The sequence below is a fragment of the Chanodichthys erythropterus genome, chromosome 9, assembly GCF_024489055.1.
Source record: "Chanodichthys erythropterus isolate Z2021 chromosome 9, ASM2448905v1, whole genome shotgun sequence".
Lineage (NCBI taxonomy): Eukaryota > Metazoa > Chordata > Actinopteri > Cypriniformes > Xenocyprididae > Chanodichthys > Chanodichthys erythropterus.
Genome location: NC_090229.1, coordinates 13,616,130 through 13,633,469, shown reverse-complemented (window position 1 = coordinate 13,633,469; position 17,340 = coordinate 13,616,130). Strand labels below are relative to the sequence as shown.

Sequence of the window (17,340 nt, the reverse complement as noted above, 5' to 3'; positions counted from 1 at the left end):
GGTACTGCTGCATGTTGTGGGAGATTGCGTTACTGTATATCTTATCTAAAGACTTGTTTTGTGATTTTTTTTTAAACACAGAGATGTACTCTTTTCTGTAATAGCACCCGTGTGCTAATCAATTTGTGCTTGATCTTAATTTGAACTTTTTAAGGAAGTTGTTTTTAGGTAACATTAGTGAAAGATTAGTTCAGCGCTATGAGCAGGTTAAGATCAGCAGTGCAGAAGGGGAAGAGAGCGGCTCTAGAAAATACAGAGGTGGTCAAATCCAGCAATAAGAAGAAATCTAAGCCTGCCATTAAAGGTGAGTGGTGGTGATCTATCTGTGTGCTACTGTGAGACATTAGACTTAAAGGCAACGCCATGTTTGTCTTTAAAATTTGGTAATGTTTGAATTTGTCTTGATTTCTTATTCCCATCAGAAGAACCATCTGAATCTGAACCTTCATCATACCACTTTTTCCATGATCCATCTGAAATCTCTCTTTTCCGCTCTCACCTTCTGCAGTGGTATGATCAAAATAAGAGAGAGCTTCCATGGAGAACATTGGTAAAGGCATTTGATATTGTTAATTATTAAATAACATAATCGAACACAATGTAAATAGTTTTGTCATGTGACTATGTATATTTATAAGGGCCCATCATATACAGCTATTCTAAATATTAAACAATTTCTTGACAGGTAGTTGCAAAACTTTGGTTTGATTAGGATTGTTCATTCTTATGCTGTAATCCATACAGGCCATGACAGAACCAGATGTTAATATCAGGACATATGCAGGTATGAAACTAAGAGTTTTAATGTCATGATGATCATAATAACCTAAATCCTTATTATTTTTTAATTTGTTAATGATTTATTTCTCATGCCTTTCTCAGTGTGGGTCTCGGAGATCATGTTACAACAGACTCAAGTTGCCACAGTGATAGACTACTATAACAGATGGATGAAGGTAGGCAAGCTCTTTTGGTGTGATTTTCTCCTCTCACAGCTGCCACATATTTATGCTGTTTCTGTGTTTTTATTTTTAGAGATGGCCAACCGTGGAAAAACTTGCTGCAGCTACACTGGAGGTGATGGCTAATCTATAGACATACACAAAATAAACAGACAGAGACATAGTGAGCATCTGACAGTGGTGCATTCATTATTGTCTCTCTGCAGGAAGTGAACCAAATGTGGGCGGGTCTTGGATACTATTCTCGAGGACGCAGGCTGCATGAAGGTGCTCAGAAAGTAAGTTTAAACAGTAATGCAGAATCTAGATAAGATTTAGATGTTTGACTTTTTATATTGTAATCTGCACATATTACAAAGACCGGTTTTTCTTGATTCATTAAAATAGGTGGTATCAGAACTGAATGGACAGATGCCAAAGACCACACCGGGACTACTGAAACAGCTGCCTGGGGTCGGACGTTACACCGCAGGGGCAATTGGTTCTATAGCACTTGGACAGGTAACTTTTTTTTATTGATGCATCTGATTTGGACCACTTTCAAATGTGGTTCTTAATTGAATTTATTTACTGGTGTGATCCACTAAAATCTATTGGGGCAGCACTGAATTGTCAGGGTATTAAACACTGTGGATATTTTGCTTTAAGTGATGTTTGCTCCTTTGTTTGCAATGGTGTTTGTTGTTCTCCAGGTGACGGGTGCAGTTGATGGAAATGTCATTCGAGTTCTGTGTCGTGTTCGAGCCATAGGAGCAGACAGCAGCAGTCCCACTGTAACCGATGCTTTATGGTACTGAAAGATCCATCAAGTTGATTTACTGTTAAGCAAATCTAGATCTAAGTTCAGGGCTCCGGACTGCGACTAAAATGCTACCTTTTTTCCTGCCGGTGCAACTAAATTTTGTTCAATTTTGTTTGCACCGTCAAAATATGATCCAATTTTTATGTTATTTTTAATGTGATTATTAAAGATGAAGGAACACTTTGTGGCAAACAAACTTTAATTTAAAAGACAAGAAATTACTAGTATAACCAGTAGATGGTGACAGAAGAAGCACTTATTGGCTTATTGGCCATTTCCACTCCCTAATATATGGAGAAAAGTTGGAAAACTCACAAAGTCTCATGAAAAACAAAAACTTTTTTTCAAATTTGTGACTGAATTACACAGAAAGCAAGTAAAGAGTGCTCATTATATAATCACTGAAGCTGTTGGTCAGTTCAGTATGGTACATTTAATAATAGTAGAATATTTAAGTTTTTCCCCTAAAAAAAAAATTTGGTTTTTGCATGTTATTTTTGTCAATAAAAGTTAATTTTATCTACATCTTAATTCAAGCCCAGTGCTTTTACTGTCATGTTTCCAATAAATAAATGTGTAATATTATTAGTAACTACACTTATTAATGCAAAACAATTGTAATATGAATAAATTACCTTTATGATTAAACCCCCACCTAGCGCCACCTTCTGTAGATCTTAGTGGCACCGGTGCCAGTGCTCTCAAATGTTAGTTTGGAGCCCTGAATTTGTAAAATGTTGGATTTAATTGTGATGATTATTGGCCTATTTCAGGAAAATTGCTGATACACTTGTTGACCGAGAGAGACCTGGAGATTTTAATCAGGCTATGATGGAGTTAGGGGCCAGAGTCTGCACCCCAAAATCACCTCTCTGCAGCCAGTGTCCCATTCAGACCCACTGTCGTGCCTTTAGGACGGTACTGCTGAACAGCTATTACCAATATACTTCCTTGTAAAACTGTCAAATAACCTAGAATTTATCACATTTTCTGTCTTTTATATTGCAGGTGAGCATTAAACAAGAGATTGACTCCAAAAGACTTCTAAATAAACTTGCCTCAAATCTCAGTACCTCTGTTCCTGACATAGAGAATTGTTGTAAGTCTTCTGTTGAAGAAAATATTCTCTGAAATTATTCATACTTATGTATGAATATGCTCATCAAATTAAAAGCCCTGTCTAATGTCTGTTCATGTTCTCTGACAGTGGCTGCTGGTAGCTGTAACTTGTGTCTATCAGAGGACTGGGACCCTCAGCTGGGGGTGCAGAATTATCCAAGAAAGCCTGCTAAAAAGGCTCCACGTGCGGAGCAAACCCTAACCTGTATAGTGGAACGTAAGCGGATCGGAGAAGAGATGGAATATCTGCTCACTCAAAGACCAAGCAAAGGTGAATGTTTCGACTGGATGAATTAGAGAGAGATTAATTTCTTCCAGAAAATGTAATAAAAATGCACAATTTTGGATTTACCGGCATGTTGTTGGACTCTTGCAGGACTCCTGGCAGGGATGTGGGAGCTACCCAGCATGCTCTTGGAAGCTGACCTCCCTAAGAGTAAATATAAAGGATTGATATGTGACATGCTGCAAAAACTTCTGGAAACATCCCTGGACACCCACTCAGTGCAGTTTGTGGGAGAGGTTGGTGTTTTCCCACCATCGTATATGCTTAGTTTCAAACTGATCAAAATTGAATTGAGATGATTTACATCTTTGGTCATGTTGTGCACTTCTTGTTACAATACACTTATTTGATATTTACCATGTCTTCCATGTTCTCTGTCAGGTGGTTCATATTTTCTCCCACATCCATCAAACCTACATTGTCTTTTCCGTGCATGTGTCTGACTGGTCAGATGGAGAGCGAGAGCAGAAGACCTGCTGGCTCAGTAAATCTGCTCTGCATGAGGCGGCTGTATCCACTGGGGTTAAAAAGGTTTGTGCTTTTTGTTTTGGGTGTCATAGCAAAGCCAAACTAGCCAGAGATGTTATAGTAAACTAAAACTAAAACTATCGCGATAGCTTTCTCTATTTGAAATAAATATGAAATTAAATAACATAAATATTAGATTGAAAAAAATGGAAATGCTGCCTTGGTAACTAACTCTTAAAATTAGTTTGTTGAAGTTCTAAAATTAACTGGGATACAAATAAATTAAAGGTAAATATAAATTTAAAAATAAAGGCTAATTCAAAATATTAATAAATACTATAGTATATGAATAATACTAAAATAACACTGAAACTAACCCAGAGGAGGCCATTTCAATACATGTGTGTGTGTGTGTGTGTGTTGTGTGTGTGTGTGTGTGTGTGTGTGTGTGTGTGTGTGTGTGTGTGTGTGTGTGTGTGTGTGTGTGTGTGTGTGTGTGTGTGTGTGTGTGTGTGTACAAGAAATGTGTATATTTATATATGTGTTGTTATTGCTGTCAATCATATGTATGTAAATCTTGTATATTTAATTACACAGATTATGAAGCTCTATGAATCTTCAAGCAAGGTGGACATTAAGGTATGTTTTCCTGAGTTTGCATGTGCTTTATATTTTGCACTGTTTGGTATTAATTGGTATTGCTATTAATAAATCAAAAATGTGTTCTTGTCCTTTCCTGTCCTGGTATTTCACACTCTTTCAGGAAAAGAAGAGAAAACCCGGCCCTGAGAAACGTTCAAACAAATTAAAAAAGCCCACTACTGGAGGACCCAAACAACTCTGCCTCAGTAAATTCTTTTCTACCTCAAAGGCAACCGCTTAAAGCCAAACCTGCTGACAAAAGCTACTCTGTATATTAAGTTATAGGATTTTTCATTATTGTATAATCTGTGGTTATCATGTAAATTTGCCATCATATAAAGAGTCACATATTACCTGTAGCTGTTTTTTTTTTTTTTTAAACAAGATATTCATTGTTATGCAGTATGTTTTTAAGTAAATAATGTGTAAGAACCCTGATTTTATTATTATTATTTTTTTAAAGTGTCTATTTTTTTATTGTTCTCCAGAATAAAAGACAGCTGTTTTTAAATAAACCTGCCCTTATTTCATGATATATTTATGTACTATATTTTTCACTACATTGACTAATTTTGCAGGATACTTTTTTTTTGTTTTGTTTTTTTTTTAACAGCCTTTAGCCAGACTCAGATAGGTAAATTAAATAATATGGTCATGTTCATTTCATTATCTGCGCCCTGAATACTCTTCACTGTCTAATACTGGATTGTCAAAATAAGAGTTAAGACATATTTTTAAAACGAACATGTTATTGTTTATAATATAATACATATGTGAAAAAGGCTTTACAGCTTCAGAGCGTTTAAGGTTTTCTCCTTTGGTCTATTTGTTTAAAATTCATATTAATATGTCTGTTTTGCTCGGCAACGGTGGGGCTTTTAACTGTGAAATGTGACCTGTTAAAACTGGGTGCAGTCCAAAGTTTTTCTTTCAATAGTTCAGTGCACTTTTGGATAACAGCTGATAACACACTATTTCCCATATTACTCATATAATTTAGTGAAAGTTCAAAGTTCCCATCTGACCGTGCGCTTGATCTCAACTCTTCCACACACTGCGATACATTTATATTTGTCCTCGGGTAAGTTTACCGGTAAATTTATGTTGATTGCAAACTGCTGTCAAAATATAATCCAAAAGAAAAAGATATTTGCAGATAATAAAAACGCACCATGCACTTTAAATTTCATTAAAAAAAAAAAAAAAAAATCGGCTTTTTTCAATAAAAAGTTGCAAGAACGCTTTGGATAAGTTAAAGGTAGCCTATCACTCAAACCATTGTGTTCAAACATTCCTCGTCAATAAGGAAGTTATACAATCTTTGCATTTTCATTATATCAGATCTTATTAACAACGTACAAACACAAGATATGTTACGCTAATTTGATATATTATAGAAAGATGAAAACATTTTTGAAAGGTACTATATATAGAGTGGTAATAATAAAAACAGCTCTTCTTTTTAGGTGTTTCCCCTAATGCTAGTCTTGGAAATTTCATTTTAGTAATAGAGCAATCCTATATTAGTGTCCTCTATGGAAACAACGTGGCAGAGAGTGGAATCCATGCACCGCTGGATTCTAGAAAATGGGGGTATGATTTATTTCATATTTTATAAGCGTGATTTATTATACTTTATTATATTTATTTATAAATTAGTTTTTATTTATGATTTATTTTCATTCCTTTTAGTGTGCTGCCTTTTTTATGCAGTAGTATTTGTAGAATAGCAATAAATAAAAACTTTACATCATAAAATAAAAACATAATAGTTTGTAGAATGCACTTATATGCAAAGCTTCTTGTGTTTGTTGTCATTTTATTTCAGATAAGCGGACGGACCCGTGGTTTCTAGTTTACTCTCCTGTACCGATCATCTGTATATTTTTGTGCTATCTTGGTGTTCTTTGGATTGGACCCAAACTTATGACACACAAGGAGCCAGTGAACCTAAAAGCAGTGCTTATTGTGTACAACTTTTCGATGGTTGTTTTGTCAGTTTACATGTTCCATGAGGTACATTATAGTTCAATCCAGTGTTGTTGCACTTTTATAAAAAGTTATTTCAAAGACTTGCGTTGAATAAACATAGTCATCAAATCTTAAAAAGATCCATCTGCTCACGACCTGCTGTGTATTTCTTTTCTTTCCACAGTTCTTGGTCACCTCTTGGCTGGCAAACTACAGTTATCTGTGTCAACCTGTGGACTACAGTCCCAGTCCACTGGGAATGAGGGTGATTACATCTGTTTAGCTGCCCGGAGTTCAGGACACCCTGTTCTCTGGCTAATAAACAATCATTCCTGTATTGCATTTGTTTCCTAAGCATTGCTTTATTTTAATGTACCCTTTTAGATGGCCAGTGTATGCTGGTGGTTCTTCTTCTCTAAAGTCATTGAGCTTAGTGATACAGTAAGTTTTACTAATTTAACAAATATGATTATTGCAGATATTTACATCCAGTGTTGACATGCAGTTAAAAGAAATGCTTTTTCTCTCAATTTACACATTCAGGTCTTTTTCATCCTAAGAAAAAAGAATAGCCAACTCACATTTCTACATGTGTATCATCATGGTACAATGATCTTCAACTGGTGGGCAGGAGTTAAATTTCTGGCAGGAGGTCAATGTAAGTCAAAAATATGGGCCTGAACTTTTTTCAAGTAAATAAATGATAGTAATACAAACACATGCAAAAACATTGACCTCATAAATGGTTAATGTTATGTTAACGTAACAATCAGTTACTAAGCTGGAAAAAAAAACGGTGTTTTATCAATATTACAGTTATTATGCACTCCTATTATATATATATATATATATATATATATATATATATATATATATATATATATATATATATACATACACACACTACCGTCCAAAAGTTTGGGATTGGCAATATTTTTAATGTTTTTAAAAGAAGTTTCGTCTGCTCACCAAGCCTGCATTTATTTAATTAAAATACAATAAAATCAGAAATATTGTGAAATATTATTACAATTTAAAGTAACTGTTTTCTATTTGAACATATTGTAAAATGTAATTTATTCCTGTGATGGCAAAGCTGAATTTTCAGCATCATCACTCCAGTCTTCAGTGTCACATGATCCTTCAAAAATCATTCTAATATGTTGATCTGCTGCTCAAGAAACATTTATTGTGTACAATTGTACAAAATATTTGTGTACAATTTTTTTTTCAGGATTCTTTGATGAACAGAAAGTAATGTTTTGTAACATTTTATAAATGTCTTTACTGTCACTTTTGATTGATTTAATGCATCCTTGCTAAATAAAAGTATTAATTTCTTTTCAAAAAAATAAAAATTATTTTACTGACCCCAAACATTTGAACGGTAGTGTATAATGCTACAGTAGTTTTGTATTTCAGATAAATGCTGTTCTTTTGAACTTTCTATTCATCAAGGAATCCTGAAAAAAAAGTACACAACTGTTTTCAACATTGATAATAATAGGAAATGTTTCTAGAGCAGCAAATGATCAGCGTATTAGAATGATTTCTGAAGGATCATGTGACACTGAAGACTGGAGTAATGATGCTGAAAATTCAGCTTTGATCACAGGAATAAATTACTTTTTAAAATACATTCAAATAGAAAACAGTTATTTTGAATTGTAATAATATTTCACAATATTTCTGATTTTATTATATTTTTAATTAAATAAACGCAGCCTTGGTTGTGCAGACGAAACTTCTTTTAAAAACATTAAAAATCTTACCGATCCCAAACTTTTGAACGGTAGTGTGTGAATATATATGCATTTCCTAGCCTCTTGGATTTTAATATTTTAGACCAATTACATTTTTTTAACTGAATACCTTGTATTTTATAAATTTGACTGTGTGCCTTTTCGACTATTCTTTCAGCATTTTTTATTGGGCTGCTGAACACTTTTGTTCATATTGTGATGTATTCCTACTATGGCCTGGCCGCCCTGGGGCCTCACATGCAGAAGTATCTGTGGTGGAAGCGCTACCTCACCTCACTGCAGCTGGTAAATACACATAAACACACACATTGCTAATCTGGTCATTTGAAAAAGACTATTTTTTAAACCCAAGTTTTGTTTTGTTTTTTCTAAAAAATAAATTGCTTCAATAGATATGTCCTGTTAGTGGATGACCACTTGATACTTCTTCTTTAAGGATCCATAAGAATAAATAAACATTCATAACACATTAGCAGGACTGTTGAACAACCTCTCATTACAGGTCCAGTTTGTCTTGATGACTCTTCACACTGGATACAACCTCTTCACCGAGTGTGACTTCCCTGATTCCATGAATGCAGTTGTGTTTGCATACTGCATCAGCCTCATTATACTTTTCAGCAACTTTTACTACCAGAGCTACATAACCAGGAAGAGCAAGAAGTCTTAACAGCTGGTCCACATGCTGAGGAAGACTCTTTTTCCATCGCTATTCACATTAAAATGTGCCTCAGCTATATTGAGTCATCAGGACTAAAAGGATTTGTTGAAACCACTGACCTAATATCTATTGTGGGTTATAAATATAACTCGTCTAATAGAGATTTTTTTTTTTTTTTTGTATGTGTGTATTTTGGGGCGGTGAAATCTCCTGCTATGTCATCAAATAAAATATAACTTGAATGCATCAGACGCTACACAGCTTTATTAACACATCTCCGTTAACAATAGTGAAGTGTGCACTAGATGCCACTACAGTAAGTAACGTTACGTAACTTGACTGCGTAGATGTTCTCTTCTCGCGTGAATTCTCGCGATACGCGCAGAATGTAGGCTTGTTTGAGATGAGCAAATTCGGCCGCCTTGTTCTGGTGTCATGCCGACGTGTGTCAAAAAAGTCTCGCGACGGCGAGGCGGCCTCATCGGATTCTGCAGTCGAGCACAGTTGCTCTACACCGACTGCGCTGACCAAAATCACGATGGGAAACGACTTGATGAAACGACACAGCTTAAAGCTTATTGGTGTAAACAACCATCTCTTTTAAAATGTTTGATTTTAAAACTCTTAATACCATGTTTTTATGTGTAAAAATAATGTGCAAATATTCCCAAACTCTCTGACACTGCGATCTCTCTATGGGTTATGTGATTGTTGTCATATTTATAAAAATATATAAAAACATGTCTATAATTAAAGTAAAAATGAGTGATACACACATCTTTTGAATGGAAATAAGTACTTTGGGTGTCTTGTTCATTATGGTTATTTTCATATAAACGCAACAGAACTTTAATTACATCCAGTTTATCAGCAACACAGCGCACGAGTGTGAATCCTGCGATATGTGTCTCGTATGTGTCTGATCCACTGCGAGAACAGAGAACTGTCCGTCTTGCCTGCATTTTTTCACTCCTCCCCTCACTGCAGCCGCCTGCTATGGAATTACATTTCTGCCACAATTATGCGCGTGCAAGATCATATTTTGCGCGTGAACTGAGTTTTGCAGAGAAATGTTCATCTAGCAAATAAAAGTGTTTCGAGCGAACGAAAATCAATTTTGCATTTAAAAGAAGTTTATTTGGATGTGAGCGGACGTTCTCTTTCGCATATGCAACGTTTCAGTTGCTTTCTCTCCTGATACCCACGCTGAGTGCTCTCTATGCGCAGACGGCTCGCTTGTGCAAAACAATCCAGCATTACAATATGCCATAATTCCAGCCAATCAAAGATGGCTTGACAACCAATCACAAGACTCCCTGCATGACTGACAGCGGAAGAGGAAAAATACTTGCTGGAAGAGACGTTTGTTTTTTGACACTATTTATTTTAAAGTTTAAACGTGCCCTAGAACATCTTTTTAAAAGATGTAATATAAGTCTAAGGTGTCCCCTGAATGTGTCTGTGAAGTTTCAGCTCAAAATACAGCATAGATTTTTTTTAATTAATTTTTTTAACTGCCTATTTTGGGGCATCATTAACTATGCACCGATTCAGGCTTTGTTCATAAACAAAGTTCACACAGCTAATATAAACCTCAAATGGATTTTTACAAAATGTTCGTCATGCATACTGATGAAAAAAAAAAAAAAAAGAGCTTTTTTAGCAGCAAACACTTAAGATGGGTTTGGTGCATGCAGGAATAAAAAGTATTCCATGTGTACAATGAAATATACTGCTGGATCTTTAATGTTGTGGGCCTATTTTTCTGCCTGAGATCCTGGACATCTTGTTCAGATACATGGCATCATGGATTCTATCAAATACTAACAGATAAAAAATCAAAACCTGACCACTTCTGCTAGAAATCCAATAATGGGCTGTGGTTGGATCTTCCATCAGGACAATGATCCAAAACAAACAATGGGTCACTGAACACAAAACCAAGCTTCTGCCATGGCCATCCCAGTCCCCTGACCTGAACCCTAAAGAAAATGAGTGAAGTGAACTGAAGAGAAGAAGCACCAACATGGAGCTGGAATCTGAAGGCTCTGGAGAGATTCTGCATGAAGGAATGGTCTCTGATCTCTTGTCAGGTGTTCTCCAAACTCATCAGGCATTAGAAGACGATTCCTCCACCTGTTTGGGGTGCATTACATCTTTCTTCCTCGCATTAGGGTAGACCTTCATTCCTTCATTAGAGGATGGAACAATCACCCTCTGCGAACAGAAGGACATCTCTCTCCTGAACAACTATGGCAGTTGGGAGATGTGCAAGATCTGGAAGAAGAGGAAAGACTCGAGGTCCGACATTTTCAAATTTTTATATGATTTTATGTCATTAAATGGTTTATGTGTGTCTTAACACTAGAAACAAATTCAACAGTTAAAGTGATAGATAATTCATTAAAAAATGAAAATTCTGCTCACCCTAATGTTGTTACAAACCTGTATAAATTTCTTTCTTCTGTTATAAGATATTTTTAATAATGTTGGTAACCAGAGTTTGAGGTAGTACTTTTTTTTATTTTATTTTTTATTTTGTTGTTGCTATGGAAGTCTACCTTTGACTGTCTGGTTACCAACATTATTAAAGTATCTTATTTTGTGTTCATTCAATTCATACAGGTTTGGAACAACATGAGGGTGTCACGACCGTCAGTGAGAGTGCCCGAATTAGCCACTAGAGGGCACTCCATCCCGGACTCTCATTTCCACCCATACATTCACTACATTACCCAATAGACACTTCCCTGGACTCATTAACCTCGTTCATTGCACTCAGCTGTTCTGTATTATGTTATTAGTGTCTGTCTATTTATACTGAGTTGTGTCTGTCCTTGGTTGTGGTTCGTTGTATTGTTATGTGCACTGTTTGTTTCTCTGGCTTTTGTTTTGTGGACTGGATTTTGGATTTTGACCCTTGCCTGCCTTTGGATTAACGTTTCTGGATTCTCCAATAAATACTTATGCTGCAACTGGATCTCAACATCTTGTTTTTATGTGCACCGTGACAGAGGGTGGATAAAGGACAGAATTTAAATTTTTTGATAAACTATCCCATTAACCGTTGAATTTCAAGTGATAAGACATGTAAACTATTAAAAGGTTAGTTCATCCAAAAATGAAATTTCTGTCATTAATTACTCACCCTCATGTCGTTTCACACCCGTCAGACCTTTGTTCATCTTCAGAACACAAATTAAGATATTTTTGATAAAATCCGATGGCTCAGTGAAGCCTCCATTGCCAGCAAAAACACTCCCTTTTTCAATGCCCAGAAAGTTACTAAAGACATATTTTAAACAGTTCATGTGACTACAGTGGTTCAACCTTAATATTATAAAGCAACAAGAATTATTTTTGTGCACCAAAAAAAAATAAATAACGAGTTTATTCAATAATATCTAATGATGGGCGATTTCAAAACACTGCTTCATGAAGCTTCAAAGCTTTACAAATCTTTTGTTTTGAATCAGTTGCCAAAGTCACGTGAATCATTAATTTCTAAACACTTACGACATAACAAAGCCTCGTTTATTGAAATCACGTGACTTTCGCACTCTGAACCACTGATTCAAAACAAAAGATTCATAAAGCTTCATGAAGCAGTGTTTTGAAATCACCCAATAAACTTTTTTTTTTTTTTTTTGCTGCACAAAATTATTAGCAGACTAACTTTTTTTTTTCAATGAAAGGAAGACGGCAATTTACAAAACCTCTTACCTTTTTGGTGTACATGCAGGTGTGTGCACTGGAAAATATTTATCAGAGCAAGTTGCTGCAAAAGCCACTGTACAAACAACTGTACTACAATAAACCAAATGAAAGAATCCATTGGTAAATACATTTAGACACACAGGTTATATAAAACACTGCAATGCACATCACCTCTCTCCACAGAGACTTGCATGGATTGTAATATCATCTTTCAGGAATTCTCTGTAGCAAATTGGACAAGCCACCTGAGTGGTTTCCCCAAAAAAAAGGCAGTGTATTACATGACTTGACAGACTTTGAAAAATTTTAATTTTAATACTTCTGGGCCTGGTTTCCCAGATTTCAATTAAGCCAGGATTAAGCCTTAGTTCAAGCAAGACATTTAAGTAGCTTTTATAAACGTGCCCTAGAAAGAAAAAAAAAAACATTACTGTGTTAATCTTGAGACAAAATAATGGCACGGTCATATTAAGATATATATGTGCAAATTGCTTTCAGTTAAAGCAGCTCAAACATGCATTTTAGTCTGGGACAAGGCTTAAGCCTTTTCTGTAAAACCGGGGGTAAATGTGCTAGGTTTACCTTACTCTTGTCCTCAACTACCCATACATCTTTAGAAGTCTGCAGGTTTAAAGACAATACTTACACTACTAATCTAATGCCACTAGCACAACATAAAAAATGAGGTTACTTCAGTTGTTTTTACTTGATCCTCAAGATTATTATCTGAGGACAACTTTCCAAGGCACATTTTAATGTGTATTGCCAGCATTTGCAGAGGCATCACCTCTTTACATTGGTAACATGTTGTCTTGGGCATCTTTGAGAAGTGAGGTGAGTCAGGAGCCAGAGGGGAGGTGTCTAATGACTCTTGGAGTGGCACAATATGGCTTTCCCACCTTATGACACAGATCTTAACGTTTTTGCAGAATATCCCTCTGCTTCTGGAGGAATTATGACAATCTTGCGTCTACCACTACCACTTTTTGGGGAAATTAAGAAACAGAATTACATGTTGGCCTGGAGGATTACCATGTTAGCACAGCTAAAGTCCCGCACACCTGTTGCTTTGTACAAGAGCCACCCTCCAGAAAGGCACTTCATCTTTGGAAAAGTTTCAGTCAGGATTCTTGAGATCTTGAATAAAGGCACAAAGCAAAGCAAACAATCAGCATAAAAGAGGTAAAGGATATAGAACAGCATTAATGGTAGCTATAGTTTATGGGGCATTACATTAATTTCCCACAACACAATGTCCCAAACCATTTCAGTAAACTGTACCTGTACTGTAAACTGTACCTCTGTGGACACTGTCTTCCCAAGTCAGATTCCCAGTGAAATGCTCTCAGACAGCAAATGTAGTGAGTTTGCTTCCTTCTTCTCTGAGAAAATTAATAATATCAGAAAGGCGATCAGCACATCCTTGAGCTGCACTGGGGTAAAACAGATCAGATCACAACCTCAAAAAGCAGCTATTATGTCTGATTTTGAAGCAATTGATGGTAATATTTTGGAAGAAACAGTACAGCACCTTAAAACATCAACCTGCGCCCTTGACACACTTCCCACATCTTTTTTCAAAAGAGTGTTAAACTGTTTAGAAGCAGATCTCCTAGAAGTGGTAAATGCCTCACTTCTCTCTGGGACTTTTCCAAAATCCCTGAAAACTGCAGTTGTCAAGCCCCTCCTGAAAAAGAGCAATCTGGATAACACCATATTGAGCAACTACAGGCCAATCTCAAATCTTCCTTTATTAGGCAAGATCATTGAAAAAGTTGTTTTCAATCAGCTGAACAAGTTCTTAAGCTTGGATACTTTGATAACTTTCAATCTGGTTTCCGACCGCATCACAGCACAGAAACAGCACTCATAAAGATAATAAATTATATTCGCCTAAACACAGATACAGGTAAATTATCAGTGCTGGTTCTACTTGACCTCAGTGCTGCGTTTGACACTGTCGATCACAACATTCATCTTGACAGGCTGGAAAACTGGGTTGGGCTTTCTGGGATGGTCCTAAAATGGTTCAGGTCATACTTAGAAGGGAGAGGTTATTATGTGAGTATCGGTGACCATAAGTCTGAGTTGACATCCATGACATGCGGAGTCCCTCAAGGTTCAATACTTGCACCCCTCCTGTTCAACCTATATATGCTGCCACTGAGCCAAATAATGAGAAAGAACCAAATTGCATATCACAGCTATGCAGATGACACCCAGATTTACCTAGCCCTATCACCCAACGACTACAGCCCCATTGACTCCCTGTGTCAATGCATTGATGAAATTAAAAATTGGATGTGCCTAAACTTCCTTCAGTTAAACAAAGACAAAACTGAAGTCATTGTGTTTGGAAACAAAGATGAAGTTCTCAAAGTGAACATGTACCTTCACTCTAGGGGTCAAACAACAAAAAATCAAGTCAGGAATCTTGGTGTGATTTTGGAGTCAGACCTGAGTTTCAGTAGCCATGTAAAGACAATAACTAAATCAGCATATTATCATCTCAAAAATATTGCAAGAATTAGATTCTTTGTCTCCAGTCAAGACTTAGAGAAACTTGTTCATGCTTTTATCACCAGCAGGGTGGATTATTGTTATGGGCTCCTCACTGGTCTTCCCAAAAAGACCATAAGACAGCTGCAGCTCGTACAGAACGCTGCTGCCAGGATTCTGAGCAGAACCCGAAAACATGAACACATCACACCAGTCCTCAGGTCCTTGCACTGGCTTCCAGTTGCATTTAGAATTGATTTTAAAGTACTGTTGCTTGTTTATAAATCACTCAATGGTCTAGGACCTCAATACATTGCAGATATGCTCATAGAATATAAACCTAACAGATCACTCAGATCATCAGGATCAACTCACTTAAAAATACCAAGGGCTCACTCAAAGCAGGGAGAGTCTGCTTTTAGCTGTTACGCCAGCCGCAGCTGGAACCAGCTTCCAGAAGAGATCAGGTGTGCTCCAACAGTAGCCACATTCAAATCCAGACTCAAAACACATCTTTTTACCTATGCATTTGCTGATTGAGCACTGTGCTATGTCCGAACTGTTTGCACTTTATTTTATATGTATTATCTTTTTATTCTTTAAATTCTTTTCCTGTTTTTATTTCATTTTTAATGTATTTTTATATCTTTTATGTATCATCATGATTCTGACTTTTAATGCATTTTAAATCCAAATAGCAAAATTATCTGTTTTTACTGTTATTTCTATTCCTTATGTTCTATTTTTATTCTTCTTCTTTATGTAAAGCACTTTGAATTACCATTGTGTATGAAATGTGCTATACAAATAAAATTGCCTTGCCTTGACTTGCCTTGCCTTCTGGTATTGAAACAGTCTGTCTTCCCATCCCTGCTTGGAGGAGTTCAAGTTCCTCATTTGGCAAAGGAGTTATGGCAGTATTTTTGGGTAGCAGGTAAAAATGAAGGGAGACTGTTTTGCGTAATTTATTCTGTTTAGGGACATTCAATGTTCTCTTTTTGCCACGCCTAAAATATCCTGGAAAAGACCTGTGGATAAAGTGCAAATATGAATTGATTAGTCAGCGCTGCTAGAAGACAAGAACATAGTGTGCCTTTTCTTACAGTATAGTCTGATCGATTTAATATCTAGGGCACGGTTTCACAGACATGGTTTAGATTAAGCCAGGATTAGGTCTTATTTCAATTAAGGCATAATGTAGCTTTTATAAACAAGCCTTAGAAAAGGACATTTCTGGTGTATATCTTGAGACAGAAAACAATGGAACTGACATATTTTAAGATATGTCAGTGCAAGTTATTCTCAATTAAAACAGTTCAAACATGCATTTTAGTGTGAGACTAGCTTAAGCCTTGTCTGTGAAACCAGGGGAAATGTAATAACATAGCCATGTTTCTATACATTAAACCACTGTTTACTAAATTATGTTATGAAATATTTCAAGTAAAGCTTAAGCTTCAGTGAGACTTCGGAAGTCTATTCTCTCTGCTGAAACTAAACAATGTTGACTGAGCTCATAATGTTTCCTTCAGAACAAAGTGTGAGCATGAACCTAGCCATCTCCTCCTGCACTGTCAAACTTGGGCCTGGTGTCTCGGGTTCAGTGCTGCTCACTGAGTTGAGCAGCAAAGACACCAGGTTCCTTGCTGCTGACTCGATTTCTCCATCACCCTAAATCATTTTAAATAAATTGAAAAAAATTGAATTTTTTTATATAAGTCTTTTTTATTCAGATCAGAGCGACTATAGAGTGCCCCAGGGATGACGTGTTTTTGTAGGCAAAACCCGGAAGGGAGTTAGCATTTTAGGACTTCCGGTTCCAACGCCGTAAAATCTATGGGTTTTTTGAATGGGTTTTTGCTAAATCGCCTGAAATAAGGTCTGTGGTTAACAAAACCTCTAAATACTTTCACGTTTTGATCTATGACATAAAACACACCAGTTATAACCCACTTGTGATTTTTTAAACTTTTACTGTGTCTTAAAATCGGCGGTTGCTAACAAATTGCTAAAAGGGACTACTTCCTTTGGCGGGGACTTTAGACGTCATCATTAAAAACGGGACATTTGGACAGCATTTCTCATGAAAAAGTGGATAAGTATTAATAACAGCGCAGATCATAATCAGTGAGCATGTTTTTAAATAGAGTTGTTTTCTAAATAAAGTTTGAGGAAGCTTGATGGTGACGACGTTGATCCGCGACCATGGTGTGCTGTAGTTCGTTTATAGCCTACTGTTAGCCTTTTATATCTGACGACTTTAGGTTTCAAAATCTATAAATGTTGTGTTAACTTGTAAAGATTTTGTAAAGACAAAACGTGTAAGTGTCATAACCCTTTGTTAAACACAGAGCTTATTTTCTGCGATTTTCCAAAAGTCTATGGGAAAAATGCATAGGCTTTCAATCGAGGGAACCCATGCGCCGCTAACTTCCGGGTTGGCCTACAAA

General features: G+C 36.3%; 2 protein-coding genes across 3 annotated transcripts; both read left to right on the top strand.

Moving 5' to 3' along the window:
• Positions 1–4,710, top strand: mutyh (mutY DNA glycosylase). The gene is made up of 15 exons (XM_067393604.1): positions 1–304; positions 423–550; positions 745–784; positions 883–956; positions 1,036–1,077; positions 1,169–1,240; positions 1,350–1,463; positions 1,655–1,752; positions 2,538–2,682; positions 2,773–2,863; positions 2,972–3,154; positions 3,260–3,405; positions 3,551–3,700; positions 4,235–4,276; positions 4,401–4,710. The coding sequence occupies exons 1-15, from the start codon at positions 199–201 to the stop codon at positions 4,518–4,520; spliced, it is 1,551 nt and encodes a 516-aa protein (XP_067249705.1). The 5' UTR covers positions 1–198; the 3' UTR covers positions 4,521–4,710.
• Positions 4,711–5,226: 516 nt separating this feature from the next.
• On the top strand, positions 5,227–8,896 carry elovl8b (ELOVL fatty acid elongase 8b). 2 transcript variants are annotated; one of them, XM_067394651.1, is made up of 8 exons: positions 5,227–5,360; positions 5,746–5,872; positions 6,108–6,295; positions 6,435–6,515; positions 6,635–6,691; positions 6,794–6,908; positions 8,171–8,298; positions 8,516–8,894. In XM_067394651.1, exons 2-8 carry the CDS (start codon positions 5,815–5,817, stop codon positions 8,681–8,683), a joined length of 795 nt encoding a protein of 264 aa, XP_067250752.1. In that variant the 5' UTR covers positions 5,227–5,360; positions 5,746–5,814; the 3' UTR covers positions 8,684–8,894. The 2 variants fall into 2 exon arrangements, with proteins under 2 accessions (XP_067250752.1, XP_067250753.1); XM_067394652.1 differs by having other exon boundaries at positions 5,250–5,360; positions 5,785–5,872; positions 8,516–8,896.
• The last annotated feature ends 8,444 nt before the right edge of the window (positions 8,897–17,340 follow it).

Coding starts and splice junctions, on each gene's coding strand:
- mutyh (XM_067393604.1), top strand. CDS start 199: ATGAGCAGGTTAAGATCAGCAGTGCAGAAGGGGAAGAGAGCGGCTCTA. Junction 1,464..1,654: donor GTTCTATAGCACTTGGACAG/GTAACTTTTTTT, acceptor GTTGTTCTCCAG/GTGACGGGTGCAGTTGATGG. Junction 3,155..3,259: donor CACTCAAAGACCAAGCAAAG/GTGAATGTTTCG, acceptor GGACTCTTGCAG/GACTCCTGGCAGGGATGTGG.
- elovl8b (XM_067394652.1), top strand. CDS start 5,815: ATGGAAACAACGTGGCAGAGAGTGGAATCCATGCACCGCTGGATTCTA. Junction 5,873..6,107: donor CTGGATTCTAGAAAATGGGG/GTATGATTTATT, acceptor ATTTTATTTCAG/ATAAGCGGACGGACCCGTGG. Junction 6,692..6,793: donor TCATTGAGCTTAGTGATACA/GTAAGTTTTACT, acceptor TTACACATTCAG/GTCTTTTTCATCCTAAGAAA.